We start from the raw sequence: 27,135 nt of genomic DNA, 5'->3' as shown, positions 1-27,135 counted from the left end.
ATCAGTAAGCTACACTCTGATGAGGTGCAAAAGACTTGGCAGAAATCAGATCATTAAAAGGAAAAAAAAAACCTTACCTGAAATTTCTGTGAGTTTGACCTTAGATCTACAACTTAGAAAAATAGGTTCCTAAACCCATCCCCCAGAAGTTTAACCGTCACTTTTGGGATTCTGATGTTAATGGGCTGATGCTTCTGTTCAGGAAGTCTGCAGGGTAGATGAAATCATAGATCTCAGTGAAAAAGTGATGTTTCCCAATCTGTATTTAGAAAATTAACGCTGAATCAGAGGAAGGGAAAGTGGATGGCTAACAATGGAGAGTATAATACTGGCTAGGAGACTATTGCAGTAGTCCTGTTGAGGTTTGATAAGAGCTGAGCTATCATGGGCATAGAAAACAGAAGGCAACTTGGCAAATGCCTAGGTGGCTGATGGTCGATTCATGATGAGGAAGAGGCGTCCAGGTAATTCCTGGGGTTTTGGGAAAGTATGAGAGTTGTTGAGCCTTGTGGAAAATGTATGTGGACTAATGGAAGAGTGTTGGTTTAATGAACCCTTTCAATATAGAGTCAGAGGAAGATATTGTGATTTCAGAGATCATAAACTGATGGAAAATGGTAGTCCCAGTGTAAGAGAAGTCCAAGGCAGGATGAAGAAATGTCATAGTTTGAAACTTAGATCAAGACTGAAGTATGTGTATTAGACTTGGTCATTACTAAAGCCTGAAGATCGAATGCGATCACCTTCATTTACTTATGGCAAAGCCAAGGGTATCATTCTTTTTTCAAATCTGGGACCTCACTTTATGAGGTTATTTCATAAAGTTGTAACAGCTTGGGCTGACATTTGACCTGGAAGTTGAGACTGGCAGTTAAGGGACTCCCTGCTTCCATATGGAAGTACCTAGGTTCAAATCCCAGCTCTGCTGCCGATTCCAGCTTCCTACTAGAGCACACCTTGGAAGGCAGCAGAAAATGGCTGAAGTTCTGACGTCTCTGCCACCTGCACAGAAGACCCGGACTGACTACTGACTGCTGGCATTAGCCTTTCCCAACCCTAGCTGTTACCTGCACTTGAGGAATTTACCAGTAGATGAACAGTCTCCCCATCTCTGTTTGAGAAGTAGACCTCAAAAAAAAAGTCAAATTATTGTCAAGAAAGTTAATTGGCACACAAATGGTTATTTATTCTGATTCGGGAGTTTGCAAAGGCATTTGTAGTTCTAGTTCATAGCATTTCCCCCAAACTTCTTTAAGACTTGAAAGTAGGGTCCAGTGTGATGGCTCAGTGGCTAAATCCTTCCCTTGTAAGCATTAGAATCCCATACTGGTCGTAGTTTATGTCTTGGCTGCTCCACTTCTCATCCAGCTCCCTGCTTGTGACCTCAGAAAGTATAGGATGGCCCAAGGCCTTGGGATCCTACATGGATGTTGGAGACCCAGAAAAAGCTCCTGTCTCCTGGCCTTGGATTTGCTCAGCTGCCTCCATTGTGGCCACTTTGGGAATGAACCAGCAGACAGAAGATCTTTCTGTCTCTCTTACTCTCTGCCTTTCCAATAAAAATAATTAAATCTTTTTAAAAGAAAAATTTTGGAAATAGCACAGAGTAGAAAATACTGATTGGCTAAAGGGTCAGTGACCTTGATCAAATCATTTAACTGGATTTTCGTATTTAATTTCTCTTCTTGTACTTCATTTGTGTGAGTAAATTGTGTAAAATCCTGAAGATAATTATGCTGGAGTCATTAGAACCATAGACTCTAAAACATTTGGGGAATGTTAATTTTTCTGTGCCTCAGTTTCTAAATCAGAAATAGGAATATACATTCAGTATTTACCTAAGTGTAAATACTGTAAAGATTGAGTGAGTGAATACAAGTAAAGCAACTTTCTAAAAGAAGCTTCATACACAGCTGCCTATGAAACTTTCCTATTCCCCTTATGACATGAATATGATTTCAGTATCTTCATCAGTCAGTAGGTTGTAGACACATCAACGCGGAGCAGGAAGACACACTCAGTTTGTTCTTTTTAGTAAAAGGAAAGCAAAGAACCAATTTGAAAGTAATCTAGATTGTCTGTACCACTGCTGCCGAGTTGTTGTCATTTGTAAACAATATATGACCCATTTTCTAAGATAATTCAGTGATGTAAAGGATTAAAAGAGTGGAAATACTTGGCAAATGTTTTTAGGAGTGAAATTCATTGTAATTAAATGTGCCAGAAAAGCTAAAAATCCAAAGTGCTTCTTTGACCTTGGCAAGGAGAACAAAGGCTTGATGTGTTGAAGTTTGGTAATGTTTTCAACATGAAAAAAAATCTTCCAGTATTGATTTAGTTTCCAGCAAGAGAAATATAAGCCATTTTCCAGCATTACCAGAATTACTTTTATACTACTTCGAGTTCTTTGATACATTTCTGAACTTGAGTCATGAGTTACAGCAGATTTTATTTTGCCCTTTTTATCTTTATATTTGTCCTGAAAATAATTAAAGAAATGTTCTTTGTTAGGAAGCTTACTTTTCAGGTTGCTGTTTGTTTTTAATGACTTGGGGTAAAGAAGACATGGCAAGGATTGGTCCTTACAAAGGATTTCTTAAAACTCAGTGGGCTCTTTTGCTATTTTCAGCTGACCTTGTTTGGGGAGAAAGACTTAAGGCTTAAATTTATTCATAAAATATAATACTGGGAACCAAAAGGACCCTTTTGGTATTATAATATCTGATTGAATATGATTAGTTTTGAAAAAACCTTCCTTGAGTGGATGCTAGCAAAGTGTTTTTTAAGCTGCTACTAAGGATGCCCATGTACCCATGTCTGATACAGATTAGAGTGCAGGTTTCTCTGCTTCCAATCCAGCTGCCTGCTCGCGTGCACCCTAGGAGGCGACAGACAAGTGGCCAAATGCTTGGGTTCCTGTCACGCACAGGGGAGATAACATGGAGTTCGTGTTCTTGACTTTAACCTGACCCAGTTCCAGCTGTTAAGATGTTTGGGGAGTGAACACTGCTAAGATTTCTCTCCTCCCTGTCTGTCATTCTAGTTTTCAAATAAATAAATATTTTTCCTCTTGTCACAAATTAATAAAACTATTTCTTATACTTTAAAATAATTCACATGTTGAAGTGCCCTGTGTTTAGTGACGAGACCTAATTTCTTATGCTTGTGCTCATCTCTCTCTCTCTTTTTGTTATATTTGATTACTTTTGAATCTTTAACATTTTCAGTTTTATCAATGATGTGAAATATAGTTTTTCTTCCCTTGGACTACCCTTCAGGTTTTTTTTCAAGCCAGTTAGATTTAATATTTTTGTCCAATCAGTGAACAGTTTGTTAAGTGACTATTGAATGCGATATAGTGCTCTAAGTGTTGGAGGTAATTGATTTTGAATGAGACAATGGCCCTGCCCTGTTTAGGAGATAGCAAGAAGTTAACATGTGAACAAATTGTTTAAATAGCAGTAAGTACTAAAATGTAGATTAAGAGCCATCTGATAAAAAAAAAAAACTAATGGAGTGAAAAATCCTCTCTGGAGCAATGACATTTGAACTGGGGCCCGAATGATGATGAGTGTGGCTCCACAGAAGGATCTGGACCTTAGAGGCAGAGTTTGACCTAGTCAGGGAGACAAAAATAAACCAAGACCAGGGTAGCTGGAATTTAGTGAGTGAAAGAAAGTACGTGTTAAGAGATGAAATATGAGAAATAAATGAGGCCAGATAACCTAAGGCTGCCTAGATTTTCTTAGTTATAATTTGGTGTCATTAGCATATTTTAATTGGAAAGTGATTTAGTGAAAAAGATTGCTCTAAGTAAGTATTCTGTAAGGTTGAAATTATAGAGACTCTACAGCGTCATTCTATTTTCTAAATCTTTCTTTTGAGAATTTGTGATTGCATATACTCAGGTTTTTTTGTTTCATAATTTGATTTATTTGAAAGAACAACAGAGAGAAAGAGAAAGAAAGGGAGATCTTCTATTTGCTAGTTCACTCCCCAAATACCCACAACAGCTGGGGGGTGCTTCAGCCTGTCTCAAGGGAGGCAGGGACTTCCCTCGGACGTGCGTTAGAGGGCGCTGTTTTAGAGTTGCTGGGCCTAGTTCTGTCCCCTAGCAGATAGAAACTGCCTTCTTCAGCACAGGCATTCCATGTGGGCAACCACTCAAGGCCCAGTTCCTCCTTCTGATCCAGCTCCCTGCTGATTGCCTGGGAAACGGCACAAAATGGCCAATGTCAGTGGGCCACTGCTACCCATGTGGAAACCCAGAAAAGCTCCTGGCTCCTGGTTTGGCCTGGCCCAACCCCAAGTTGTAACCATTTGAAAAGTGGGCCAGCAGATGAAAGATCTCTCTCCTTCTCTCTGTAAAATCTGCCTTTCAAATTTAAAAAAAGAAAATCTTTTTGTTGTTGTTGTTTTCAAAATTGAAAGGCTGTGATAAAAACAAACACTCCAATATGGTGTGCAGGTGTTCCAAGCTGCAGCCCACCCCACACCAAGAGTTATTTAATTTGATCAAATTTACTGCTCTGTTTCACTTACTGCTCAGTTGAACAAAAGTCAGAGTTACCTAGAAAATTCAAACCTGCCTAATATGTTTATATTATTTGCAGCCTACATTATAAAATACTTTAATAACTTAAATTCATACAGTACTTAATCAAAATATCTGGCATGTTTAAATTGTTTTGCTGCTGTACTACATATTCCAGTATTCTATATATTCAAATTTAGAAGCCTGAGGAAATCTGTTTTCACAAATAGTTTTATCACATATTTCAAAAAAATGATGTAGGAGTGGTGTGCTGTTTTCCATTATTTGTAACATTGCTCATACAAATAATCCTGTATTTAATATTTTAGAAACAGGTATTCTAGATTGGGTCTCTGTGTGTAAGATACTTAAACTAAAAAGGCAAGGGGTTGAATAGTTGACCAGGCACGTACTGCAAACATGGCAATGGTCCATATTTCAACTTTTCGGTGTTTGCTGTTGTCAGAAAACATTGCTGGACTACTTACCAGTAATCATTTATGAACTCCAGGATTAGTACAGATAGAATACTTTGCATTTCTATTTTTGTATAATCAAAGACAAGTGTTTGATTAAGAGGACTTGGAAAGGGCAGCTTCCACTCCAGGTGTGGCTTGCTCCTTGCGTTAAGTAGGCAGCCATCGTCCAGAGTCTAATGAATTCTAGGTGAGGAAGCTGAGCTCCTTTTAGAATTTGCAATGTGCTTTCATATTGAATTGTTCTTTTCTTTGATCCATGCCTTAGTAAAATAAAGAATTGGCCTCCAAAGAGCTTATTCAGACTGCACCAAAGGCATATTCTCTTTAATGCTCCATTCCTTGCCTGAGTTTTATTTAACATGATTGAATTTTAGGCAGATAAGACAAGAGTTTTGAGACCAATGAGAGCATCAGGAGATCAATGAGAAATTGTTAGACCTCATTTTTATTCTGTCTTTTGAAAGTAATCTTGAACAGTTTGGGCATAGTGTGTTTTTATTTTACAGGTCTCCTGCAAGCGCAAAATCTTTTAACACAACTACCTCAGCAAAGCCAAGCCAGCCTCCTGCCGTCGCAGCCAAGCATCACGCTCACGTCCCAGGTCAGCTTGCTTCTGCTGGCTTGCTTTCTCTTATCCTGTCAGCCAGATAAAGCAGTGCTAGCAGTTAAAGTATTCTTTGAAAATATTTCAAGACTCTCCCTTTTCTGACATGTTTATGAGAAATAACTGTTGCCAGCAAATGAGCCGTGCTTTGGTGTCAGAAGTTATTACCACTGAAACTGCAAGCCTAGCGCCCCAGTTGAAACTGTCATTGCCTTTTGCCCTTTATCAGAAATGGCGAAGAAGTTATCATCTTCATGAATCCACTTTCTTTGTTCTCACACTTAGTATTGCATTAGGTCATTTCCACCACTCATATGACCATTGAAAAAGCACAGGTCATAAAACAGGTTTACATTACTAGCTTCAAGCTGCTTCTTCCTAACTCATGATTTTGAGCGTGTCATTTTACCTCCCTCAACTTTCAATGCCTCATTTGTAAGTTGGTATCTGAACTGGCTGATCCTGAATCCCACCTCCTCCTCTTTGCACTACTGGATAGCAGTGCACTGCTACGCTTGACAGAATTCCCACAGTTTGTTGTAAGAACTCCTGTCACTATGAAATGGGATGGAATTGTCTTGATGTGATAAGGGCATGTGCAACATTAAAAAAGAAATGATCATACTTAATAATGAAAGACCGTACGGACGCCCTAAGATGTGGACCCTGGCAGGTTGACCAGTGTCAAACGTGTCTGTTCACTAAACTGAAGAATCTGACAGTGTGACAAGACAGGAAAAAGAAATATAGAACATGTAGATCAGGAAGGAAGAAGTCAAGCTGACTTAACCGGTAGAAAACATGATAGTATAGAAAGCTAATGAAATAAATAAGTTTAAACTCATATAGCACAGGAAGTCAGTTTTCAAAAATGATATATACTACAAATGACCATTTCTAAATTGAAATTGAGAAAAAAATATTCACAGCCTTTTGGGATAAGCTCAGCAAACTAAATTTATAAAATAGGGCAGGACGGGTGCTGTGGTGTGAGGGAAGCTTTTAGCACCCGTATCCCATATGGGCACGAGTTCAGATCCCTGCTGCTCCACTTCCGTCATGGTCCCCGATAATGTGCTTAAGAAAAGTAGTTGGAAATAGCCCATGTGCCTGAGCCCCTGCACCACGTCGGAGACCCAGAAGAAGCTCCCCTAGCTTCAGGCTGGCCCATTTCTCTGTTACATTCATTTGGAGGGTGACAACAAGTGAAGAACCCCTCTCTTTGTCTCTCCTTTCTCTCTGTAACTCTGTCTCTCACATTTAAAAAAAAATAAATCTTTAGAAAAAAAATTATGAAATGTTGCTGAGTAAAATTTAAGAGCTATAAAAATAGAGAACTCTGGCATTAATCAGAAAACAGAGCTATTTGAAATGTTTGCTCTGAAATTGATCTCTGGATTCACAAATCCAGCAACTGTTTTTGTAGAAATCTGAATGTTGTTTCTACCGTATATTTGAAATTGTGGAAGATAAGTAAAAGTTATATATTTCTTAAATGAAGTTGCTTTTAAAAATTAGAGCCATAAATGTAATACTAGTATATCAATAAAGATATTTCTTATTATAACTTAATAAAGTATAGGTCCATCTATATTTAACCAGCCAATTTTCCAGAAATATCACCCATTTTAGTGGGAAATGGCAAATCTTCAATGATGGAGCTAAAGCAATTGGTTTTTATAAGCACCCTCCCCCCAATAAAGACTTTTATTTGTTACCATATTCAAAGAATAAATTGAATAAATCATATCCTAAGGTTCCAGATGAAAACAGGAAAAAAAAATTTGTGTACTTGGTAAAGACAATAATTTCTGAAACAGGACAAAAAAATCCACTGATCATAAAAGAAAAAAAAAACAGGTAAATTTAATTTCATAAAAATTAAAAGCTTCTCTCCTAGAACGTGAGAAAGAAAAGCCACAGAAAGTATGTCTGAGAATAGTCTCATATCTAAGCATTTGAAGCACTCATGCAACTTAATAGTAAGACAAACAGAAGGAAACAGAGGGGAAAATATTAAAAATCCTTTGTTGAAGAAGATATATGAGTTCCAAAAACTTGTAGTCATGAGGGAAATATAAATAAAATCACTACACAATCCCCAGAATTAAGATAAATTAAAAGGCTATGATAAGACCAATTGTTGGTGAAAATTTGAAAAGTATTTTGGCAGTTTCTTGGAAAGATATATGTTACCTTGCAGCGCACCCATTTTAGTCCTAGAAGTAGAAAATCATGTGAACATTCATAGCGGCTTTATTTGAAAACAGCCTAAGTGTCCTTAAGCTGGTGACTAAATAACATGAACTTTGGTGTATCTATCTGATCGAGTGCTATTCCACAGTAAAAAAAAAAAAATTTTAAATTAAGAAAAATGTAGTTCTGATACATACAAGATGTATAATGAAAGACACGAGATGCAAAACATTATATATTGTGTATTTTAACTACGTGACATTTTAGATAAGATAGTACTTTCATTATAGATACACGAGCAGTTGTTGGGTACCAGAAGCTAATGGTACCCAACAACTGGATTAACTGCACGGGACAAAAGGGGACTTTGAGGAGTGAGGATTCTGCTTCATATTTTCAATTTTGGTACCAGTTTTCTGACTGTATATAGCTGCAAAAACATATTAAACGGTACTCTCTGAAATGGTAAGTTTGTAAGTATGCAGGATGGAGAGTCCTTCCTGGCCTCTACGCTGTATACACAGTGTTAGGCTATCGTAGCCTCAGCCTGATGGTGTTCACTGAACTCTACTCTACTCTAGATCTGGCCCATTTCAGCCTGACATTTCTGGAGTTGGGGCTGTTTGTCTATAATCAGCCCTCTTGAAGGTCCCCAGGCTGTGTGTAGTCCTTTATTTTGTGAGAGAAGGGCTGGTTTATTAAGCCTGGAGATGAAATAATCTAATAGTTGAGATTTACCAGCCTGTCTGCTCGTCAGCTAGTTTCACTGTGGGAATTGTACAGCCATGTAGGATTCTAATGTGTTTGGTGCTATTTTTGATTCTTCCAAAATGGTCAGATTGAAAATCACTCCATATCAGTATCTCATAGAGATGAACTTTATTGTCTGGGTAATGCCTACTGTGTAGTTTTCTAGGACAGTTGGTCTCCTTGGAGAGAGTCTTAACTAATGAGGCCAAGGTCAAAGATATATGACTCGTCTAAATTACGAGAATCATCACAGCCCTGGGCTTCTCTGTAGTCCTGGTGGCCATCCCTGTCTTGCTGCTGTTTGCAGCAGGGCTCAGTTGAGCTGCTATGATGCAGTCCGGGCATCACTGCCAACTGCACAAACGCAGGAGAAGGGTCTGTTCTATTCAGGGTCTGTGGCAGAGTCGAACACTGTAGCACAGTATTTGCATAGTATGGAATTTAATGTTTCCTTTTAAAAAGGAAAAGAGACTATGCCTTCACGTTCCCAGATAATGAATTTAAATAGTTAACTATTCAAGAGTACACCAGAGAAGCTAACAATTGTTAAAGGAATTTTATGAATTAGAAATAGGTGAAGATGTCTCAGATTTGAAGCAAACAAAAGATAATAGAAAGAAAAAAGAAGTTCACCTAAATGAGGATTTAAAGCTTATGTACAGTGAAAAATAAAAGGAGAAGAAGCAGATTGGAGAATTCACTTGCATTAATGCAACAAAGTCTTAAGCTTTGAAATTCGATCAGCTCTTTAAGGATGCCAGAAAAGATATCATTAATGTATGGAAGGATCAAGGACAAATCTAATTCATATCCAAGAAAATACAGGTAATGATTGACACATGAGGAAATTTTCACTTTGAGAAAGACAAAGTAAGGCAGCTGTGAAATACCATTTACTCTTTTCACCTGGCAAACCAATTTTTAAAACTGCGAACACGAATCCTGTGAAGGAAGTCAACATTATATCATGAAAGTGTGTCAGAAGTCATGAAATTGTTCATTCGCTAGCAGACAATCCCTTGTGCCTCACAAAACTAATTACATAGATGGGAAAAATTAATCTATGTGCAAAAACTTTTTCATTATTCCCTTATCTGTGTTAGTAGGAGGGGGGGAGTTAAAAGCCCTTTAATTAAGAAATAGTTAAGTAATGATAATGTTGCCTTAGCCTTTGAAAAAGATAATTATGAAGACTAAAAAAATAGAAAAAATTAAAATATAAATATTAAGTGAGAAAATCAGGATATTATTACATATACCATAATTAAGGTTCAAAAAGTAGGGTTGGGGGAAAACTTGAACGAATACACAAAAATGAAATCTTAATTTATTTAGACTACAAGTGATTTCTTTTTCTCCTTAGAATAAATTTAATAATGTTCTAAAACTGTTGTTATAGTATTGTTTCACATATTGGAGATGTGATAGTGGTGAACAAGACAGATACGGTCCCTGCTGTTTTGGTAGCCTAAGTGGCATGTTTATGAAACAGGCTCCTAAAAATTAAGAAGGATTTGTTAGAAGACAGATATATTCAGGCCTTTGGGCAGCCCAGATATAATTTTTTTCCTCTTGTGTTGTAGTCAAGTATTTTTTTTGTAGCGTGGCATATTTAACTGTGGTTTTAACTTCATAGTCTGCTTTTCTCACTGAATTGTGTGTTGTGCCTTCTGTGGAGTTCTGAGGTCTCCGTCATCCTCGAGTTGGGTGCGGGGCCCTCGTTGCAGTGGGAACCTTTCTGTTCCTTCCTCAGCAGCCAGCAACCCCGACACGCACAATAGCAGCGACCCCAATTCAGACACTTCCACAGAGCCAGTCAACACCAAAGCGAATTGATACCCCCAGCTTGGAGGAGCCCAGTGACCTTGAGGAGCTGGAGCAGTTTGCCAAGACGTTCAAACAAAGACGAATCAAGCTTGGATTCACTCAGGTAGGTGGAATCCATTGGAATCCATCTTCAGTGTCCCTCATTGTTCAGGTTCACGGCTCCAGAGTAGCTTCTGAGGAGCCAGGTGGACCTAGGCCTCTTGTCCTCTGCTCCTAAACTACCTTTTCAGTAGCTGTTTTCTGCATTTATGGGTCGATATCATTGTATATGTTCTGATTTAAGCTAATGATTGATTGTTACATTGATGTCTCTAAGATTTTTCCTGAACATAGGCCTCTAAGAACATCTCAGTGAATTTTGGAATTTAAGATTGGTGATAGAGGATATAGGAAGGGTTTTTCTTTTTATTTGAAGAACATCTGACTTTAGACATATTACTGCATATGTATGGTTGAAAGTAAAGATGACAGATCTGTTATAGCTGACTGGGGAAAGTTTAAAAGTTTTCTTTAAAAATAGCTTTCTTGGCAGATTTGGATGGGTCAGCACAGTTCCATATTGAAACATTCATTCAAGTTCCAGCTGTTCCACTTCCTATGCAGCTCACTAATGTACCTGGAAAGGCAGCAGAAAGTGGTTCAAATATTTGGGTCCTTGCGAAGCATGTGGTAGACCAGGATGGAGTTCAGGTGCCTTACTTTGCCCTGACCCTATCCCAGATGTTGCAGCCATTTTGCAAGTAAGCCAGCAGGTGAAAGATCTCTCTCTCTCTCCCGCCCTCCCTCTCTCCCCCTTTCTCTTTTTCTCTCTTTCTCTGTGTGTGTGTGTGTGTACATAAACAATCAGAGAGGGAGCGATCTGTCTGTAACTTTACCTTCCAAATAAATATGTTGTTAAAAACTGATTTTTTTGATCGAGAGAGTTATTGGGACAGAGGCATTCTCTAACGTTACACTAAAAACTGATTAATAAAGTAATCTGTTGAAAATTTAGAGTCCAAATTAATCAAAAATTAAATTCTTGTAGTGTCATCAGAGGCTCTCTAGAATGGAGATGTTCAGTAGTTTGAACAGGTATCCAAGTATAAAGTGTTTTAGTTCTAAGCCAATCTGACTCCAGGACCCAGGAGCTTCTTCTGGGTCTCCCGTGTGGGTGCAGGGTCCGAAGGCTTTGAGCTGTCCTCCGTTGCTTTCCCAGGTGACAAGCAGGGAGCTGGATGTGCAGTGGAGCAGCCGGGATCCCGTAGGGGATCATAGTGAGTACAAGGCAAGGATTTAGCTGCTGAGCCATTGTGCCGGGCCCACCTATCCCATTTTTCTGCAAACTTTTTGAAGTACTATTATATTATTGGTGTGCTTACAGACACTCGCTGTCACTTCCCTTCTATTTAATGGAATTTTCTTGTGGTCTGGTGTTCTGCTTTATAAGTTTATCTTGTATTTTGGTCTGGGCATTTACTATTTAAATGACTTTGAAACTTTGGTGGTGTTTGCTCAGAACACATACTATGGGTGCACAATGGGAAAAGTAGCCTGTTAAGTCTTTATTTTTTAGTCAGTATTTCAATTGTAGTTATATAAATGTTGCTTGTGTCCAGTTGGCTGTGTTTGTATACATGAACAGAGAAAGAGGTTAGACGTGGAAGTTATTTGTTGAACCAAAGTAATTCCTGTTTCCCAAGTAAATGCATGTGTTATTAAATGTTGTTTTCTGCTTGTGCAGTGACTTGCTGTGTGTACTGTCATTGGGAAGCAGGTCACAGTGTCACACATGTATCCCATGTGTATTTGTGTTTTCCCAGGCCCAGGGACAAAGGTTCCTTTCTCCCTTTTGCTCTGTGAAAGCACCAGAGGGATATTGTATTGTTCATGTTACAGATGAGTTATCTGAAAACATTTTTATTTTCATGAGGAAAAGACCAAGATCATTGCGATTTAGAGGCACATGGAGCTAGTGTGTACCAATTTAATATGATTAGTACATTCACTGGAGGACCGTTTTGCTTTTTATTTAATTAAAACGATTTAAATGTGAATCAAATCACATCATAAATCACAGGTGGATTTGTCATTTATTGCCATTGTTCTAGTTAGTTAATGACAGTAGCTTTATTTCTATCATGAGTTAAAGAAATAGTTTCTTATACTTAATATGATGTGATAATTAAATAAAAAAGGTTGAGGGGCTGATCCTGTGGTTTAGTGATGAGGCTGCCTCCTACACCAGCAACATTTCTGTGGGCACAGGTTTGTGTGCCAGCTGCTCCGCTTCTGATCCAGCTCCCTGCCAGTGGCTGCTGAGGGGCAGTGGAAGGTGGCCCAAGTGTTTGGACCTCTGCCACCACAGGGGACTGGGAGACCCAAAGCAGCTCCTGGCTCTTGGCTGTTGCCTGACCTGTTCCTGGCTGTTGCAGCCACCTGGGGAACAAACCAGCAGATATTTTTGTTGGTTTGTTCCTTTCTGTCTGTTCCTCTCTATGTAACTAACTTTCAGATAAAGAAACTGAATCATTGGAAAAATTTATTTGAAAGGCTTACAGAGAAGGAGAACCAGAAAGACAAAGATCTTTCGTCTCTTGGTTAACTTCCCCCAAGTGGCCACAGCAGCCAGCTCTGGGTGGTGCTGAAACCAGGAACCCAAAACTCCATTCACGTGTCTTCCACCTGGGTAATAGGGACCCAGGTGCTTGGCCTAACTTCCTCTACCATCCCAGGCACCTTAGCAGTAAACTAGGTAGGAAGCAGAACAGCCAAAACTCGAACTGGCATTGTGCCAGTGTCTCAAGCAGCAGCTTAATCCTCTTTTCTGTAATGCTTGCCCCTGTATGAAGTCTTACGATCAAGAAGTACAAAGATACTTTTTAGAAAGCTATAACCTAAACAAGATAAGTAAGCAAAGCATGAATTTCTATGGTATATAAAGCGTAAGTGCAGTGCTTGAAATCTGAAGATGTTGAGAGAATATTTGTTTATTAAATGAAATTAGACTAAGTAAGAATATTTAAATATGGGAGCAGATGATGTGGCCCACCAAGTTAGCCACTGTTTGGGATGCCCACATCTCATGTAAGGGTGCCAATTTGAGTCCTGGCTGCTCTAGGCTTCCAGGCCAGCTCCCTGCCACGCCTGAGAGAGGAAGAGGATGAAAGCCCAAGTACTTGGTCCTGTAGTGCTCTTGGGAGCCTGGAATGGACTTCCCAACTCCTGGCTTCATGTTGGCCGATGCAGGCATTTGTGAAGTAAACTAGTGTGTGCATGTGCCCTGCCTCCCTCTTCCTCCTCCCTGTCTCTGCATTCCAAATAAGTTAAAAAAAAAACACATAGATACAGATTAACATGTCTATTTGTACCTTTAGATATATTTTATATAAATAGAATGCATCTTCGCCCTGCTCCAACTCTCCTGGTTGTGTCACTGAGCAGTTCACTGGAGTCATGCGAGCTGTCATGAACGTTCTGCAGTGATGCAGATTTCCTGTGTTTGTGATGTCTGATAGAGCAGCAACACTCACTTGTGGCCGTTGAGCACTCAGAAGGGCCAGTAGCACTGAGGAACTGGGATTTTAATGCATTCGGTGTAGATTTATTGCCATTGAAATAGACATTTGTGGGTGGTATCTGTCAATAACCAATGCAGTATCCAAAGGATGGATGGGGTGTAGGCATCCAATTGAAAGGAAGTGTTTCCAAGAGAGGAGGGAGTTGGCTGTTTCCTAGTAGTATTGGCTGTGTGGGTCTTCAGACCAGAAATGTTGTCTTTCGATTCTGGCTTGTCTCTAAACTAACTGAAGTAAATAGGTGAATCATTTAAATTCCATAAGCTTCTGTTACCTGTAAATTAAATGATTTTTCAGATTTGATTTTTTTTTTTCTGGTTTGAACAAGCAATTCAGCTGGAAGAACAGTACATTTCAAAGGTTGTAGGCTTACAGAGAAAAATTTCTTTTGTAATATATTCAGAGGATCATTGCTGTAAGGTTACCAAGTTTCGAGTGCCCATGAGGGTTTGACTAAATGGGTCAAACTTCTCTACTGTGAATTTTTATCTCTATAATGGTTACAAAAGTGGTCTTTTAGAATAGCTGTTTTTTGTAACCAACTTTGAAATCCAAACTAAGAGTGAAAATAGATTTTTCACAGCTTCCAGCAGTACTTCATGGAAGCAGGGGAAGAACAACAGATCATTTCTAATTTTTAAAGTGATTCATGGGAAGTTTGGTTAGTTCAGAAATAAGCTTTTCTGGGAAGTTATTTCCCTGGAGGTGATACAAATAAGTCAGTTTTTAAAACTTACTTAAATCAGTTTGATTGTATCTATTAAAGAGCTTGAGGGGATATTAGCATTATCTTTTGAGACTTAATGGAGATTTTATCTAAATTATTACATAAGATGGCAGGAAGAGGTTAAAAATGCAGTCTATGGGTCGTAATCAAGAGCTACCAGTCGTCAGTGAAATACTGTGCTCAGCTCTAGGGGTGAGGTTACGTGGGACCCAGAAATGAAACACGTATTGATCCTTTGTCCAGAGCAGTAACTGGAGCAGAGGCTGGAAGCATTGCTGAGATGACTCTCCTGTTCTCTTCCCACTTCCTGGTCTGCATTGCAGGGTGATGTCGGGCTCGCTATGGGTAAACTGTATGGAAATGACTTCAGCCAAACTACCATCTCTCGCTTTGAAGCCTTGAACCTCAGCTTCAAGAACATGTGCAAATTAAAGCCACTTTTAGAGAAGTGGCTAAATGATGCAGGTAAATCATATATAAGAAATTTCTTTGGTGTCCATTAGAATTTTAAAGGAGTCAAAAGATGGAGGGAGTATTGTATTACTGCTACTCTAGAGCCTTGAAACTTACTAATCTTGGGAAAGTCCTTGCCAGTGATGACTTTGTCTAATTCAGGTACATATTTGAGGAGTGACAGAACAGTGAAGGTGCTGTCTGGGATACCCCCAGGTCCTTATCCAAGTGCCTGAGTTTGAATCTCAATTCTGCTTCCCTTTCTAGCATCCTGCTGATGCAGCAGATGATGCTCAAGCCCTCAGGTCCCCACCAGCTGTAAGCGAGTCCAGAGCCCCTGCTCTGGCTTAGCCAGTTCCAGCTGTCCTGAGCGTTTGAGATGCGAGCCTGAAGATAGAAGATCTCTGTCTCTATTTGCCTTTCAAATAAATAGGTCCATGATTTTCGAAGTGATGTTCTATAATCGCAGTATAAGTTATTGTCAGTTTTAACTGAAATATTACTCATTTGAGCCAGGACTAAGGACACGTAACTGCATCTGAAAGAGGATGGAAGACCTGTGTTTTGAGTGAAACTTGAAAAAGTTTTTGTTTCTTCCTTGGGAACTTATCACAGCACTTATTTCTGCCTTTTGTTTTTCATATTAAAAGTTGGGCTACTTATTTTACCACATCTGTGCTGAGATTTCCTTTTGGGAAGCTGTACTTTAAGCCTTAGCACCGTAGATTGCGAGAGCTCCCAGGAACCTGAGCAGTCCCTCGACTGTGGTTCTCATTGCAGATGTGAATAAAATTTAGGTCTTTGGAAAAGACAAACCAAAGCACTCATCCTTGGACAGCTGAATTCAGTGCCTGAGAGTGAAGGCCAGGCGTCTACAGCCGTTTAAAATTCTGCAGAGAAGACGCACTGGTCTGCTCCACCTGCTTCCTTTCACATTGAAAAACTCAAGCCTGTTTTAGTTGTAGGGCATTTAGAAGCATTTCTTTTGTTTTTATCCTAATAACATGGGAGATCATGTACAATATTACACATCCAGTAACTTCCAGGAAGCTCTTCTTGTTTTTATCTTCAAAGTTCATAAGGAAACAAAGCAAATGACAAGAACAGAATGAGAAAGAGATCTGAGTCTAAGGCTCGGAACTGTAAATTTCTGCTTTCTCAGGAGCAGTGGAAACAATATATTCAGCCATTTGGGGATGAAGAGCGTCAGTAAGGACACTGGAAAGACCCATGGTGGTGAATAATGTCCTATTGTAGGTTATGTGAGAACCTTTTCCTGTTTGCTTATAGCTTAAAATACTTTCTTACTTAATATCAGTATTAATTACAAATGATTATGTTCAGATAATTCTATCTCTGTGTTTTCTTCATTCTCACAGAGAACCTCTCATCGGATTCGGCGCTCTCCAGCCCAAGTGCCCTGAACTCTCCAGGGCAGGGAGTTGAGGGTTTGAACCGTAGGAGGAAGAAACGCACCAGCATAGAGACCAACATCCGTGTGGCCTTAGAGAAGAGTTTCTTGGAGGTTGGTGAGGTTTTTAACTGCATGTATGTGGAATTGTCTGTGTGGTACTGATGCTAAGGCTCTAAGTTACTGACATAGGAGTCAGAATTCAAGGCTGCTGTGCTCACATCTGGGTGACCACTCAGTGTGAGGAGGGAGCAGTCGGTGTAAGACGCATGGGAATTCATTCCACAGCCTAGAAGGGGCAAGGAGCTTCGCCCAGGGAGCTGAGCATGCAATACCATCAGGAAGAACAATAGTTGCTTGATTGTCTCAGTGCTTACAAAGGTAGTTTAGGACAGAGCACCAGAACACTAGAGACCTTGAAGGTCAGGCTGTGAAGTTCAAGCTAATGGACACTTGACAGTTTCACGCTCTTGCTCACTCCCATTTTAAATACACCAGGTCATCAAAGCTTCCAGGAAACTTTCGGTTTTTCTAATTTAGAAAAGTCTTGAGCACATTCAGTTGAGCATTGGATTAGAAGTGTTTATCAGCTCTGATGCTTATTAAGTGTGTAATTGGGCAGATCTTTTTAGGATTTCTTTAAGCTGGGGTTTTTCATTTGTAAACACCTGCCTTTACAACCTCGGATGTTTACGGTTAGGTGCAAAATAGTGCATGAAATGCTAAGAAAACTTAAATTTCTACTAATTCATAGGGTATGTTAGTGGTTGGTTAATTTTATTCTATATCAATAGACCTTTAAAGTGAAAAATGTAAATAACCAATAACTTCTATTCTAAGTTAATAATAACTAGTAAACGTCGTGCCCATTAGAATGTGTATCTTGAGAAGCTCTTTGTTAAATAAAAGTAACATAATGGAAGAGTTTCTAGTCTATTATTTAAGACATCGACAGCCTAGGGCACGCTATCTTTCTCCTAATACAGACCCAAGTAATTGGGTTCCCTAGCTCCCCGCTTCGGCTTTGGACCTGGCCCTGCTCGGACACCTCTGAGCATTTGAGAAAAGTGAGCTAGTTTCTCTGTCTCTTCCTCTTTCTGTCTGTCCCTGCCTCTCAAGTAAAAATTAACTTTTTAGGGGTGGGCATTGTGGTTCAAAAGCTCTTCAAAAAATTTATGGAAAATATATACATTAAGAAAACTATGCACAGGTCTCAAAATATTTTTGCGCTAAAGTAAACTTATCTTGATTCTGTAGGAAGCTGGAGTCGGGCGCCAAAGACAGGGATTTCTTACTTTTCTCTGTTCAGTTATGTACTGACATGGTTACACCAGGAGTTTAAAAAGTTACTGCAAAAACTGTTGGGTTTTTTTGTTTGTTTGTTTGTTATTTCTGTTTAGAATCAAAAGCCTACCTCGGAAGAGATCAGCATGATTGCTGAGCAGCTCAACATGGAGAAGGAGGTGATTCGTGTTTGGTTCTGTAACCGCCGCCAGAAGGAGAAAAGAATCAACCCACCCAGCAGTGGTGGGACCAGCAGCTCCCCCATCAAAGCAATCTTTCCCAACCCAACTTCACTGGTAAGGAAACACTGTGGAGACCACAAGCATGTGCCTCGTTTTTACAGTTTTACACAAACACTGTTAACTCAATTTATTTTATAGCTTAAACATTATTTGTGCACCTTGAGTAAACTTTTATGTGTCACCAAGGTAATGAAGTTTCATTTATAATCAAGAGCATTAGTTTTCTGTTTTTGAAAATGGATACTTGACATTCTTTCCTGTTTCGTTGTATTTCTGCTGTTCCCATCTCTGGTAGATTAGGTTACTCTGAAGCTATGGAGCACAGTTGCTGTTGATTCCCATCATCTCAAAAAAAAACCTTTGAGTTACTTTGTATTCCTCCTGAGGCCTAAAGCCTAACTTACTAAGATTATACATATATGATTAAGAAAGCTCCCAAATACCTTTGTCTCTGAAGCTGTATGAAAGCAGTCATCTACAATCCTTATTCTCAAACAGCAAATGGTCCTTCGCATGTGACCTCATTGAGTAAGTAGTGCTCTTTCCATTGGAATCTAGCAGGAGGTGGTCCAGGAATAGGCTAGGTGATGTTCAGGATGACTGCAGGTGTGACTTCCATGTTACCGACCAGGAAGATTGAGTGTGCTTTTCTGTCCCTTGGTTGTTCATTTGTTTTTAACTTCATCTGGATATTATTCCACTCTGGAAGGCTTTTCAAAGTAAAATCAGCCAGCATTAAAAACACGTTATAGTTTATTAAGTAGAAGGTAGGGTTGATTTTAAATGATTTAATGTTTAATCATAAAGTTCATGGGATAGTGATTATGTGCTAATCATTAAATAAGTTTTTTGATAGCAGTGATTAATTTGTGATCTAATTATTTGTGCTAATTTTGCTTAAGAACTACGGAAATAGATTTTCACAAAGGAATTTGAGTTATTGTGATGTTTCTTCATGTTCTTTCCGTAATATCCTTTCATTAAAGCAAAAACAAGGCAGTCCTGTATCCACAGAACTAAAAAGTGAAAGCAGTACAGGAACTCCAGATTCCCCAGTCCTCTCATACTGTTTGTTTGGTTTCTTTTCTCCCACTAAAATTGGTACTACATTTCTTGAGGACTTTTAAGTATACATGATACAACATTACTGCAGTATTTTTTTATTTTAAAATCTGGGCAAAACAGTGAGCAACCATCTTCAAAATAGACAATACCAAGTTTCCCAGTTCCAAGATCAAAGAGCGATGATAAAATCATTTCCTCTTTGACCCTTTCATTTTATTTATTTTGTTGTACATGGGATTTCAGAAACTAGTTAGGTAAAGTAGGTGTGCAGTGTGAGTTTTGATTTTGAAGGGTTTGTTTTGTGACAGCATGAGAACATGGCCCTGTGCATGCTTTCATTTCCAACCTCTAGGTGGCGACCACGCCAAGCCTTGTGACAAGCAGTGCAGCGACCACCCTCACCGTCAACCCCGTGCTCCCTCTCGCCAGCGCTGCGGTCACCAATCTCCCTGTTACAGGTGAGCTGCAGCCAGGCTGCTTCAGACATGATTTGCCCACGATAGGCTTCTGAGAGAGGCTGCCATTAAATTGTGAATTGAGGCTCTGAGTAAAGATACACTTTTCTGGAAAGTTACATATGCCTACCTGAAGTTGAAAAAAGGTAGGCATAGTTGAATTTGTCAGGAAAAGTACTTCTAACTAAGAATTTTCTTATCCGTTTTGTTCTACCCCAAGGTAATCCATCTTCTGCACTGCTCCAGAGCTAAATTTCAAAAAAATTTTTTTTTCCATGCAATTCCTTTTGCTTAAAAACCTGCAGTAGCTGTGGTTTTCTTTATTAGTAGAAAACATCTGAATTCATCACTTCACAGATGGTTATTTCTAGTCGAGACTTGATCATCTCTAGTCTTGTTTTCTTGGCGCACAGGAAGGCTCTGTCCAGGCTTTTGTGAATGTCTCTACAGCTTGCAGTGTTCACCATCTTGGGCTACAGTTTTTTGGTCTGATCTTGTTAAAGCTACTGCAGTTTGTGTATCATTCTTACAAGCATGCTTTACTTTCCCTGGGGTTTAATTCACCTCTACCTGTCTGTATTAGAATTACATTTATGCATTTGTCATACCTAAAAGGTTATATATACTTCTCAAAGATTTAAGTATTCCTTTTGAAATTTCAGTGCCTGGCATTCTGATTCTAAAAATGAATAAATAATCAACAAATTTCCTGAATACATTTAAAGTGACTTAATGGGGGCTGTTGTTGGCACCTCACTACAACACCAGCATCCCATGTTAAGTGCTGAGACTTTTTCTGGCTGTGCCATTTCCAATCCAGACCCCCACTGATGCACCTGGAAAAGCAGATGGTGTCCCAAGTATTTGGGTCCCTGCCACCCACTGGGGAAGACTCGGAAGGAACTTGGGGTTCTCAGCTTCAGCCTAACTCAGCTTTCACTGTTGTCACCATTTGGGGGGGTGAGTGAGAGGTGAACCAGTTGATAAGAGGTTTCTGGGTTTCTCCATCTCTCTCTCTCACTCTATGTTTGAAATAAGTATATGAATATTTTTTAAGTGATGTATATTGTCCTCAAGTTTTTTGTGGCAGAAAATGCACTGGACATAGGGTAATTGTTTCATTGAATAGATTATTTGCTAGTAAATTATTTTAAGTTCGTAATGTCTTGTTGGCTCTGCGGCCTAACTGGATGGTAGAAATTTAGTAAACAGCTTTAATTAAATTTCCAAGTTATTCAAAAAGATCATAATATTTATTTATTTTAAACTATAGTTCTTGGCCTCTTCGAGTGTTGGACTGCTGAGAATTTGAAAGCTATAGACTTTTCTCCACCTAAAACAGACACAGAATATTCAGTAAAATTTAAGAAGGTTCCCAAGTAACTACCTCCACCATGTCTCCACACACACACATACGGCCTTGGTGTGCTGTAGCAGCCTGCAGGTCACACGTTAAAGACCTCTGTTGAACATGCATATAGCATTCAGCCTGTTGGTGACTGATTAGCACTGTGTTGGGCCACTAGCAACCCAAAGTACTGCCTTGGGTGCTTCCTGTCCACTTAGCACCAGTTGTCTGGTAACTTATGAAATGAACTTTAGCTTCCCAGCAAGTTGTAAGATACAGCATGTTAGATTGACAATGCCTGTGATTTGTATGATTTCAGTGGTATGTGTATGGAGTGATGCTTGCCGCAGTCTCGTGATGCCTTAGCAGGGGGCTTGGCTGGGCTGTATCTTGGGGCCTGACCCACAGAAACTGAGATAGGTTTCTCCTGAATTGGGGGTACTTTGCTACGTAACAGTAGGAAATGAATACATCAGAAGTATGTTGCTAAAAACTGCTGTGCAGGGCTGGCTCATGGGGAAGAATCTGTAGGGAGGGGCGCAGTCTGACAGTTAACACTTGCTGTGCAAAGCCAAGATAACAAAAATTGTTGTCGGTTTTCTTCTTACTCTTGTTAACCAATGTTAAATCATACCCAATTTTAATTTTTTGTCCTCTTGGAATAATTGCTTTTCCTTTTAAAAAAATTATTTATTTGAAAGGCAGACACATCTTTCATTTGTTTATTCATTCCCCAAATGGCCACAGTAGCCAGGGCTGGGCCAGATTGAGCTCAGGAGCCTGGAACCAGATCCAGGTTTCCCATCTTAGTGCAGGCCCTGAGCACTTGGGCCAACTTCCACTGCTTTCGCATGCAGATTATAGGGAGCGGGATCAGATATGGAGCAACCTGGACTGGAACCCTGGAACCAGAGTGACTCTGGGCCCCAGATAACAGCTTTCTTACACGAAGTTTCTTTTCTTTCCTCTTACATTTCTGTCATAATTCTTTTCATTTTTTTTTCCCCTGTGGCTTGATGAAATAGCACATTTCTGCAGCATACTATTTGCTGAAGACATCCAGTGTCTTCATCCTGCAGCTCCCGTAATGGCAGTCTGTGTCTCTGGTATTCCTGTGAGTGCTGACTCTCCATTTCTTGATGTCATGTTCCCGAGGGGGTTTCCAGCCATTGTAGCATTTCTTGGACTTAGCAGTCTCCTCTCTGAGTGGCGGGACTGACTATCAAATGCATGGAGCAATGCCAGAGTGCATTGTAGGGTATATGAGTTAGGGGAGACTATACTCTGTTTCCCAAGGCGAGGAGAATCTTTACTTAAGCCTGCTAGCACTTGCACTAGAATTCTCAGCCATCCATAGTCAGCTCTGCCCCGACCCTTTTGGAGTAGTGACATCAGTGCTTCTCCTGTGGCAGGTCTAACAGAGGGAAGGCAAAGCCCACTGGCAGAACTAATGTGTGAACAGCCTTCAAGTGACTGTTGTCTGGCGCTGTGTGATACTCTTGAGTTTGGACTCTAACACCATCAGAGTTGAGTCATTCCCACCTCCCTCATAATCCTATCCTGAGCTGGGGCCATGGCGTAACAGCTAAGCCCACAGCTGCTGCACTTCCCATCCAGCTCCCTGCTAATGCGCCTCATAAAGCAGCGAAGGATGGCCCAAGGTGCTCGGGTTCCTGTTCCCATGGGAAAGCTTCAGGCCTCCGGCTTTAGACCAGACCAGCTCCAGCCATTGTAGCCGTTTGGAAAGGGAACTGACAAATGAAAGATCATCTCCTGTCTCCTAAAATTTTCCCCAAGGTACCAAATGTCTTGTAAGTTTCAGATAATTATTTTTTATTAATCTGGAAGTCTTTACCCCTCACAGAATTATTACAGTAAAAGCTTACCCTGTAAATTTACAATGTAAAACTCATTTGAGTGCTCTGTGCTAAGAAAATATCACTTAGGTCCTACTTAATGGTTAATTATATCCTAGAGTAGGGTATGTGAATTAAGTGAGTTTAGACAAACTGTTTTTGTAATTTTGACCATTTCCTGGTAACTGGTAACCCTGTCCAGTAGGGTGGCATCAAAATGCAGCTGTTCTCAGGCAGTGGGCGTCTGCCCTCTCCTCCTCCTGTTACTCTGCCTTTCAAATAAATAGTTTTTTTTTCAAGTGGGCTCTTGAATTTTGTTTTAATTTCTCAAATTTCTTAGGTCATTTTCCATGCTTTTATGAGATTGATATTTTATGTTGTTTGTTCCTATGGATAAGGAAAGGCTTACCACAGTGGGCTTTTTGAGAGCTAATTTACATTACTGAATATGTAAATGTTTTAATGCGAAGAAGGCATCTAGACACGTTTATTTGTAACTATAAAGTGTGTGTGTGGTTGACACTTAGGAAGATGCGCAGGTCAGTTCTCATTGCCCTTGTTTAGATTTTTCAATGGAGAGTACCAAGGAGATTGCTTAGTGAGAAACAGCTTCCAGAGAGGAACTGTGCTACTGTAGTAATCCGAAGGGAATAAAGGGGAAATCCCTGAGCCCATGGAACGTTATCATGGAAAATAGAAATTTTTCTAAATGAAGAAGAAAGAGCTTCCAGAGCTTTCTCTTTTCTGCTGCTATGTTTCTTCCCCAGCTGTAGTCCATAATAGGGCCTCTGTGATTCTCTCGGGATTTCTTTATTTCTTTTGGACAAGAAATTGACAATGGGAAACTGTTTTTTGTTCCTATCATGGTTATGGCTTTGTTCTTATCTAAAGTCGGGTTCATAGCTTTTGCTCTAAAATATTTATTTTTGTGGTTAATTTCCACAGGATCGTGGATGGTCAGTCAGCTATTCCATTAATTCTGGAGTGTGACTGACAAAGCAACTGTTCTTCCAGAACTGTCTGAAGAAAGTCCTTTGCTAAATCACTTCTCTTTTTAGGCACTACAGACACAACCTCTAACAACACGGCCACCGTGATTTCCACAGCCCCTCCCGCGTCCTCGGCAGTCACCTCCCCCTCGCTGAGCCCCTCCCCTTCCGCCTCAGCCTCCACCTCCGAGGCGTCCAGTGCCAGTGAGACCAGCACAACGCACACCACCTCTGCTCCTCTGTCCTCCCCTCTTGGGACCAGCCAGGTGATGGTGACAGCATCAGGCTTGCAAACGGCAGCAGCTGCCGCCCTCCAAGGAGCTACACAATTGCCAGCAAACGCCAGTCTTGCTGCCATGGCTGCTGCTGCAGGACTAAGCCCAGGCCTGATGGCACCCTCACAGTTTGCAGCTGGGTAAGGGGTTTCCTCATTGCCTTCACAGCTAAGAAACTAGAGAGTCATTCCTGGAATTACTTGGCAGGAGTGCGGGGCAGGAGAGGGTGTCTCATCACCATCTGAAATGGAACAATACCTCTTTAATGAGATAATGTCTTTGAATTGGTAGGATAATTGGCAGTACAAGGACCTCGCTTATAGCTGAACTTGGATTTTCCGACTGCCTAGAAGGGGCAATAGCTATACCTTTATTTCCACATGAAGAGATAGGACACTGGATGATTGATTATCTCAGGGATGAGGTGAAGAAGAAAGCTCTGAATTCTGTGCTTTCTCCATTAAATCCCAAGCATAGATAAGGAAAGTAGCAATGAAATTCCCATAACCTTGTTTGTATATATGGATTAGGGGAGTCCAATCCCAGAAACATCAACCAAACCATATAAGAATATAGGAAAATAACGAAGATTTCCTTGCATGCTCCCAGATGGATTTGCACTTTTCTCATTCCTTTGGGCATGTTGTCAAAGTGACAAGTGTGTCTGCCTGGTAATACACTGACCCTGTTTTGCATTTACAGAGGTGCCTTACTCAGTCTCAATCCAGGGACCCTGGGTGGTGCTCTCAGCCCAGCTCTGATGAGCAACAGTACACTGGCAACTATTCAAGGTCAGTAGACTGCTCGTGTGTGTGTGTGTGTGTCTGTCTGTCTGTCTCTCTGTCTCTGCCTGCCTTGCGGCAGGTGAATTTGATGAGAATAGGGAAATTTGATATTAAGGTTTTCTCGAAGTCCAAAAAATGTCCTTGTGAAAAAGCTTCATAAGGAAAGTATAGAGTCAGTTTTTTAAGAACAGAGAATATGCTGAGTTTGGTGCATTATAAAAAATCAGGTTTTATGTGCTGATAATAATGTGAATAAACCCAGGAGCAGATTTGTTTCCCCCGACAAGTTTAGCTCATCTTATCCCTACCTCAAAGCAGAGTAGGCCAAGAAAGATTTTCCAGTACCCATTTCCACCCCTGTAGTGAATTCACAGCCTGGAGTACACAGGTGGACTCCAGAGGCACTGCTAACCCCTGTCTGCCCCTCCCACAGCCCTGTCAGTGTGCAGTATAAATTGTTTTGTATTATGTGCTTTTTTCCCCAAGTCCATTTTTTACTCTTTAGCATGTATCCAGGATAGCATTTCTTCCGTAGAGTGAAGAGTTTTCCATGTTTACCAACAAAGTTTTGCACGTGACGATGCTCACTGTTACGTAGTTCGGGGAGGCAGTTGGAGAAAAGTCACTGTATGAATCAAATTGAATTAGACCTCTCCGTCCTTTAGGCTGTTCCGAATTAGAAACTTTGCTTAGCAGCAGGCTACTGCAGTAACTGGGGCAACTTTTCCCCCATGGAAGCATAGGAAAATTCAGTAGAGCTTTGTGGGGTTTGGATTCTCTGGGATGATGTTAATATTCTCCCTCCTGCCTGTTTTTTGGGGTTTTTGTTTGTAGCTCTTGCTTCTGGTGGCTCCCTCCCAATAACGTCACTGGATGCAACTGGGAACCTGGTATTTGCCAATGCAGGAGGAGCCCCTAACATCGTGACTGCCCCTCTGTTCCTGAACCCTCAGAACCTCTCTCTGCTCACCAGCAACCCGGTTAGCTTGGTCTCCGCCGCCGCATCCACAGGGAACTCCGCACCTGTTGCCAGCCTTCACGCCGCCTCAACCTCAGCTGAGTCCATCCAGAACTCTCTCTTCACAGCTGCCTCTGCCAGTGGGGCAGCTGCCACCACCACCACCGCCTCCAAGGCACAGTGAGCAGGGCAGTGCCGGGCTGCCACCAGCCTTCTCCATTCAGCAGTGAATCAACTGAAAAATGTGATCGGCTTCCTCTCGCCGTGCTGTGAGGGCAGTGGAGAGAAGAGAGAATACACACGCCAGAAGAAAGGAGAGTGGAGGCGGAACAACATTTGCCTAATTTTGTAATGAAACACTGTCTTTTCAGGATCGCTTCATGGGTTGGAGAACTTTATAACCAAAAATTAAAAATAAAAAAGCAGAAACAGAAAATAATCAAAAACAAACAAAAATATAAGTTGAAGGACTACTTATCATTTCCAGCAGTCATGATGACAAGTTAAGGTGGGTTACCAATTCCAATATAGGAAGGGGATTTCTTGTTTGTCTAAATTTCTTTTTTTCTTAAAAAAAAAAATCATTTTTATGGGTCTGTTGTACAGACCGTTAAGTCATAACAAGGTGTTTATAATCGTATCATTTGTGTTGGGGGTTCCTTTCTTAACTGGTACAATTTAGGCAGGCCTGTATTACTGTATCTCTTATTGCTGTTGTTATTGTTTTTATATATATATATACGTGTATATATATATAGTTTGGACATGTTTGTCTCTTGCTCCTGGATCCTGTTTCAGTGAGCTCCCACACTGTGGGGAGGGAGGGTTTGGGGGAACGGGAGACGGAAGTTCTTAGCCGCGGGAAATGTCCTTGCTGGTTTCCTTATCCTTGATGACTCTTACAGAGGTGCTAGAAAATTATTTTCTTTTGCCACTTATGCAAGAGGCTTGGTGCAGAAGCTGAAGGCAGTGTGTGCAGACACTCCCATTCCACACGCACACCCCCTTCCCCCATCAGGTGGTGCCTTTGGAACACTTTTGTGTAGGAAGGAATTCCTGCTGAACTGTAGCTCTCACTCACCCCCAGATCGTTGCATGCCCCTGAGGTCCAGATCCTGCGGTGCAGCAGTGCTGCTTTCTGCTACTTGCCACAGGAGCAGCTGTGCCTGTGGCAGGGCAGGATTTGGTTCCGAAGAGCAAAGACTACTGCAGACACCTGACTTGGTGGTTCTCCTGATTTCTTATCTCCTGAAAAAAATGCTCCTACTGTTGGTGTGTATGTGTGTATGTTTGTTCCGTACTGTGGAAGTTTTTCATCCAAACGTCTTTAACTTACTTCA

The 27,135-nt window shown here is 40.5% G+C and overlaps 1 protein-coding gene across 3 annotated transcripts in view; it reads left to right on the top strand.

Moving 5' to 3' along the window:
* The window catches only part of LOC121166365 (POU domain, class 2, transcription factor 1), a 141,995-nt gene extending 115,760 nt beyond the window's left edge, over positions 1 to 26,235 (top strand). For all 3 annotated transcript variants that reach the window (XM_040995514.1, XM_040995513.1, XM_040995512.1), the window contains 9 exons: positions 5,520 to 5,614; positions 10,320 to 10,493; positions 14,998 to 15,139; positions 16,507 to 16,652; positions 17,939 to 18,118; positions 19,482 to 19,587; positions 23,847 to 24,192; positions 24,755 to 24,843; positions 25,672 to 26,235. In XM_040995514.1, the coding sequence (XP_040851448.1) occupies positions 5,520 to 5,614; positions 10,320 to 10,493; positions 14,998 to 15,139; positions 16,507 to 16,652; positions 17,939 to 18,118; positions 19,482 to 19,587; positions 23,847 to 24,192; positions 24,755 to 24,843; positions 25,672 to 25,979 (1,586 nt within the window). In that variant the 3' untranslated portion in view covers positions 25,980 to 26,235. The remainder of the gene's footprint in view (positions 1 to 5,519; positions 5,615 to 10,319; positions 10,494 to 14,997; positions 15,140 to 16,506; positions 16,653 to 17,938; positions 18,119 to 19,481; positions 19,588 to 23,846; positions 24,193 to 24,754; positions 24,844 to 25,671) is intronic.
* Positions 26,236 to 27,135: the final 900 nt, after the last annotated feature.

This window comes from Ochotona curzoniae, unplaced genomic scaffold (genome assembly GCF_017591425.1).
Source record: "Ochotona curzoniae isolate NIBS_2020 unplaced genomic scaffold, NIBS_Ocur_1.0 patch137, whole genome shotgun sequence".
Classification (NCBI taxonomy): Eukaryota; Metazoa; Chordata; class Mammalia; order Lagomorpha; family Ochotonidae; genus Ochotona; species Ochotona curzoniae.
Note: the sequence above shows the minus strand (reverse complement) of the source record. Positions and strands in the feature narration are given on the sequence as shown.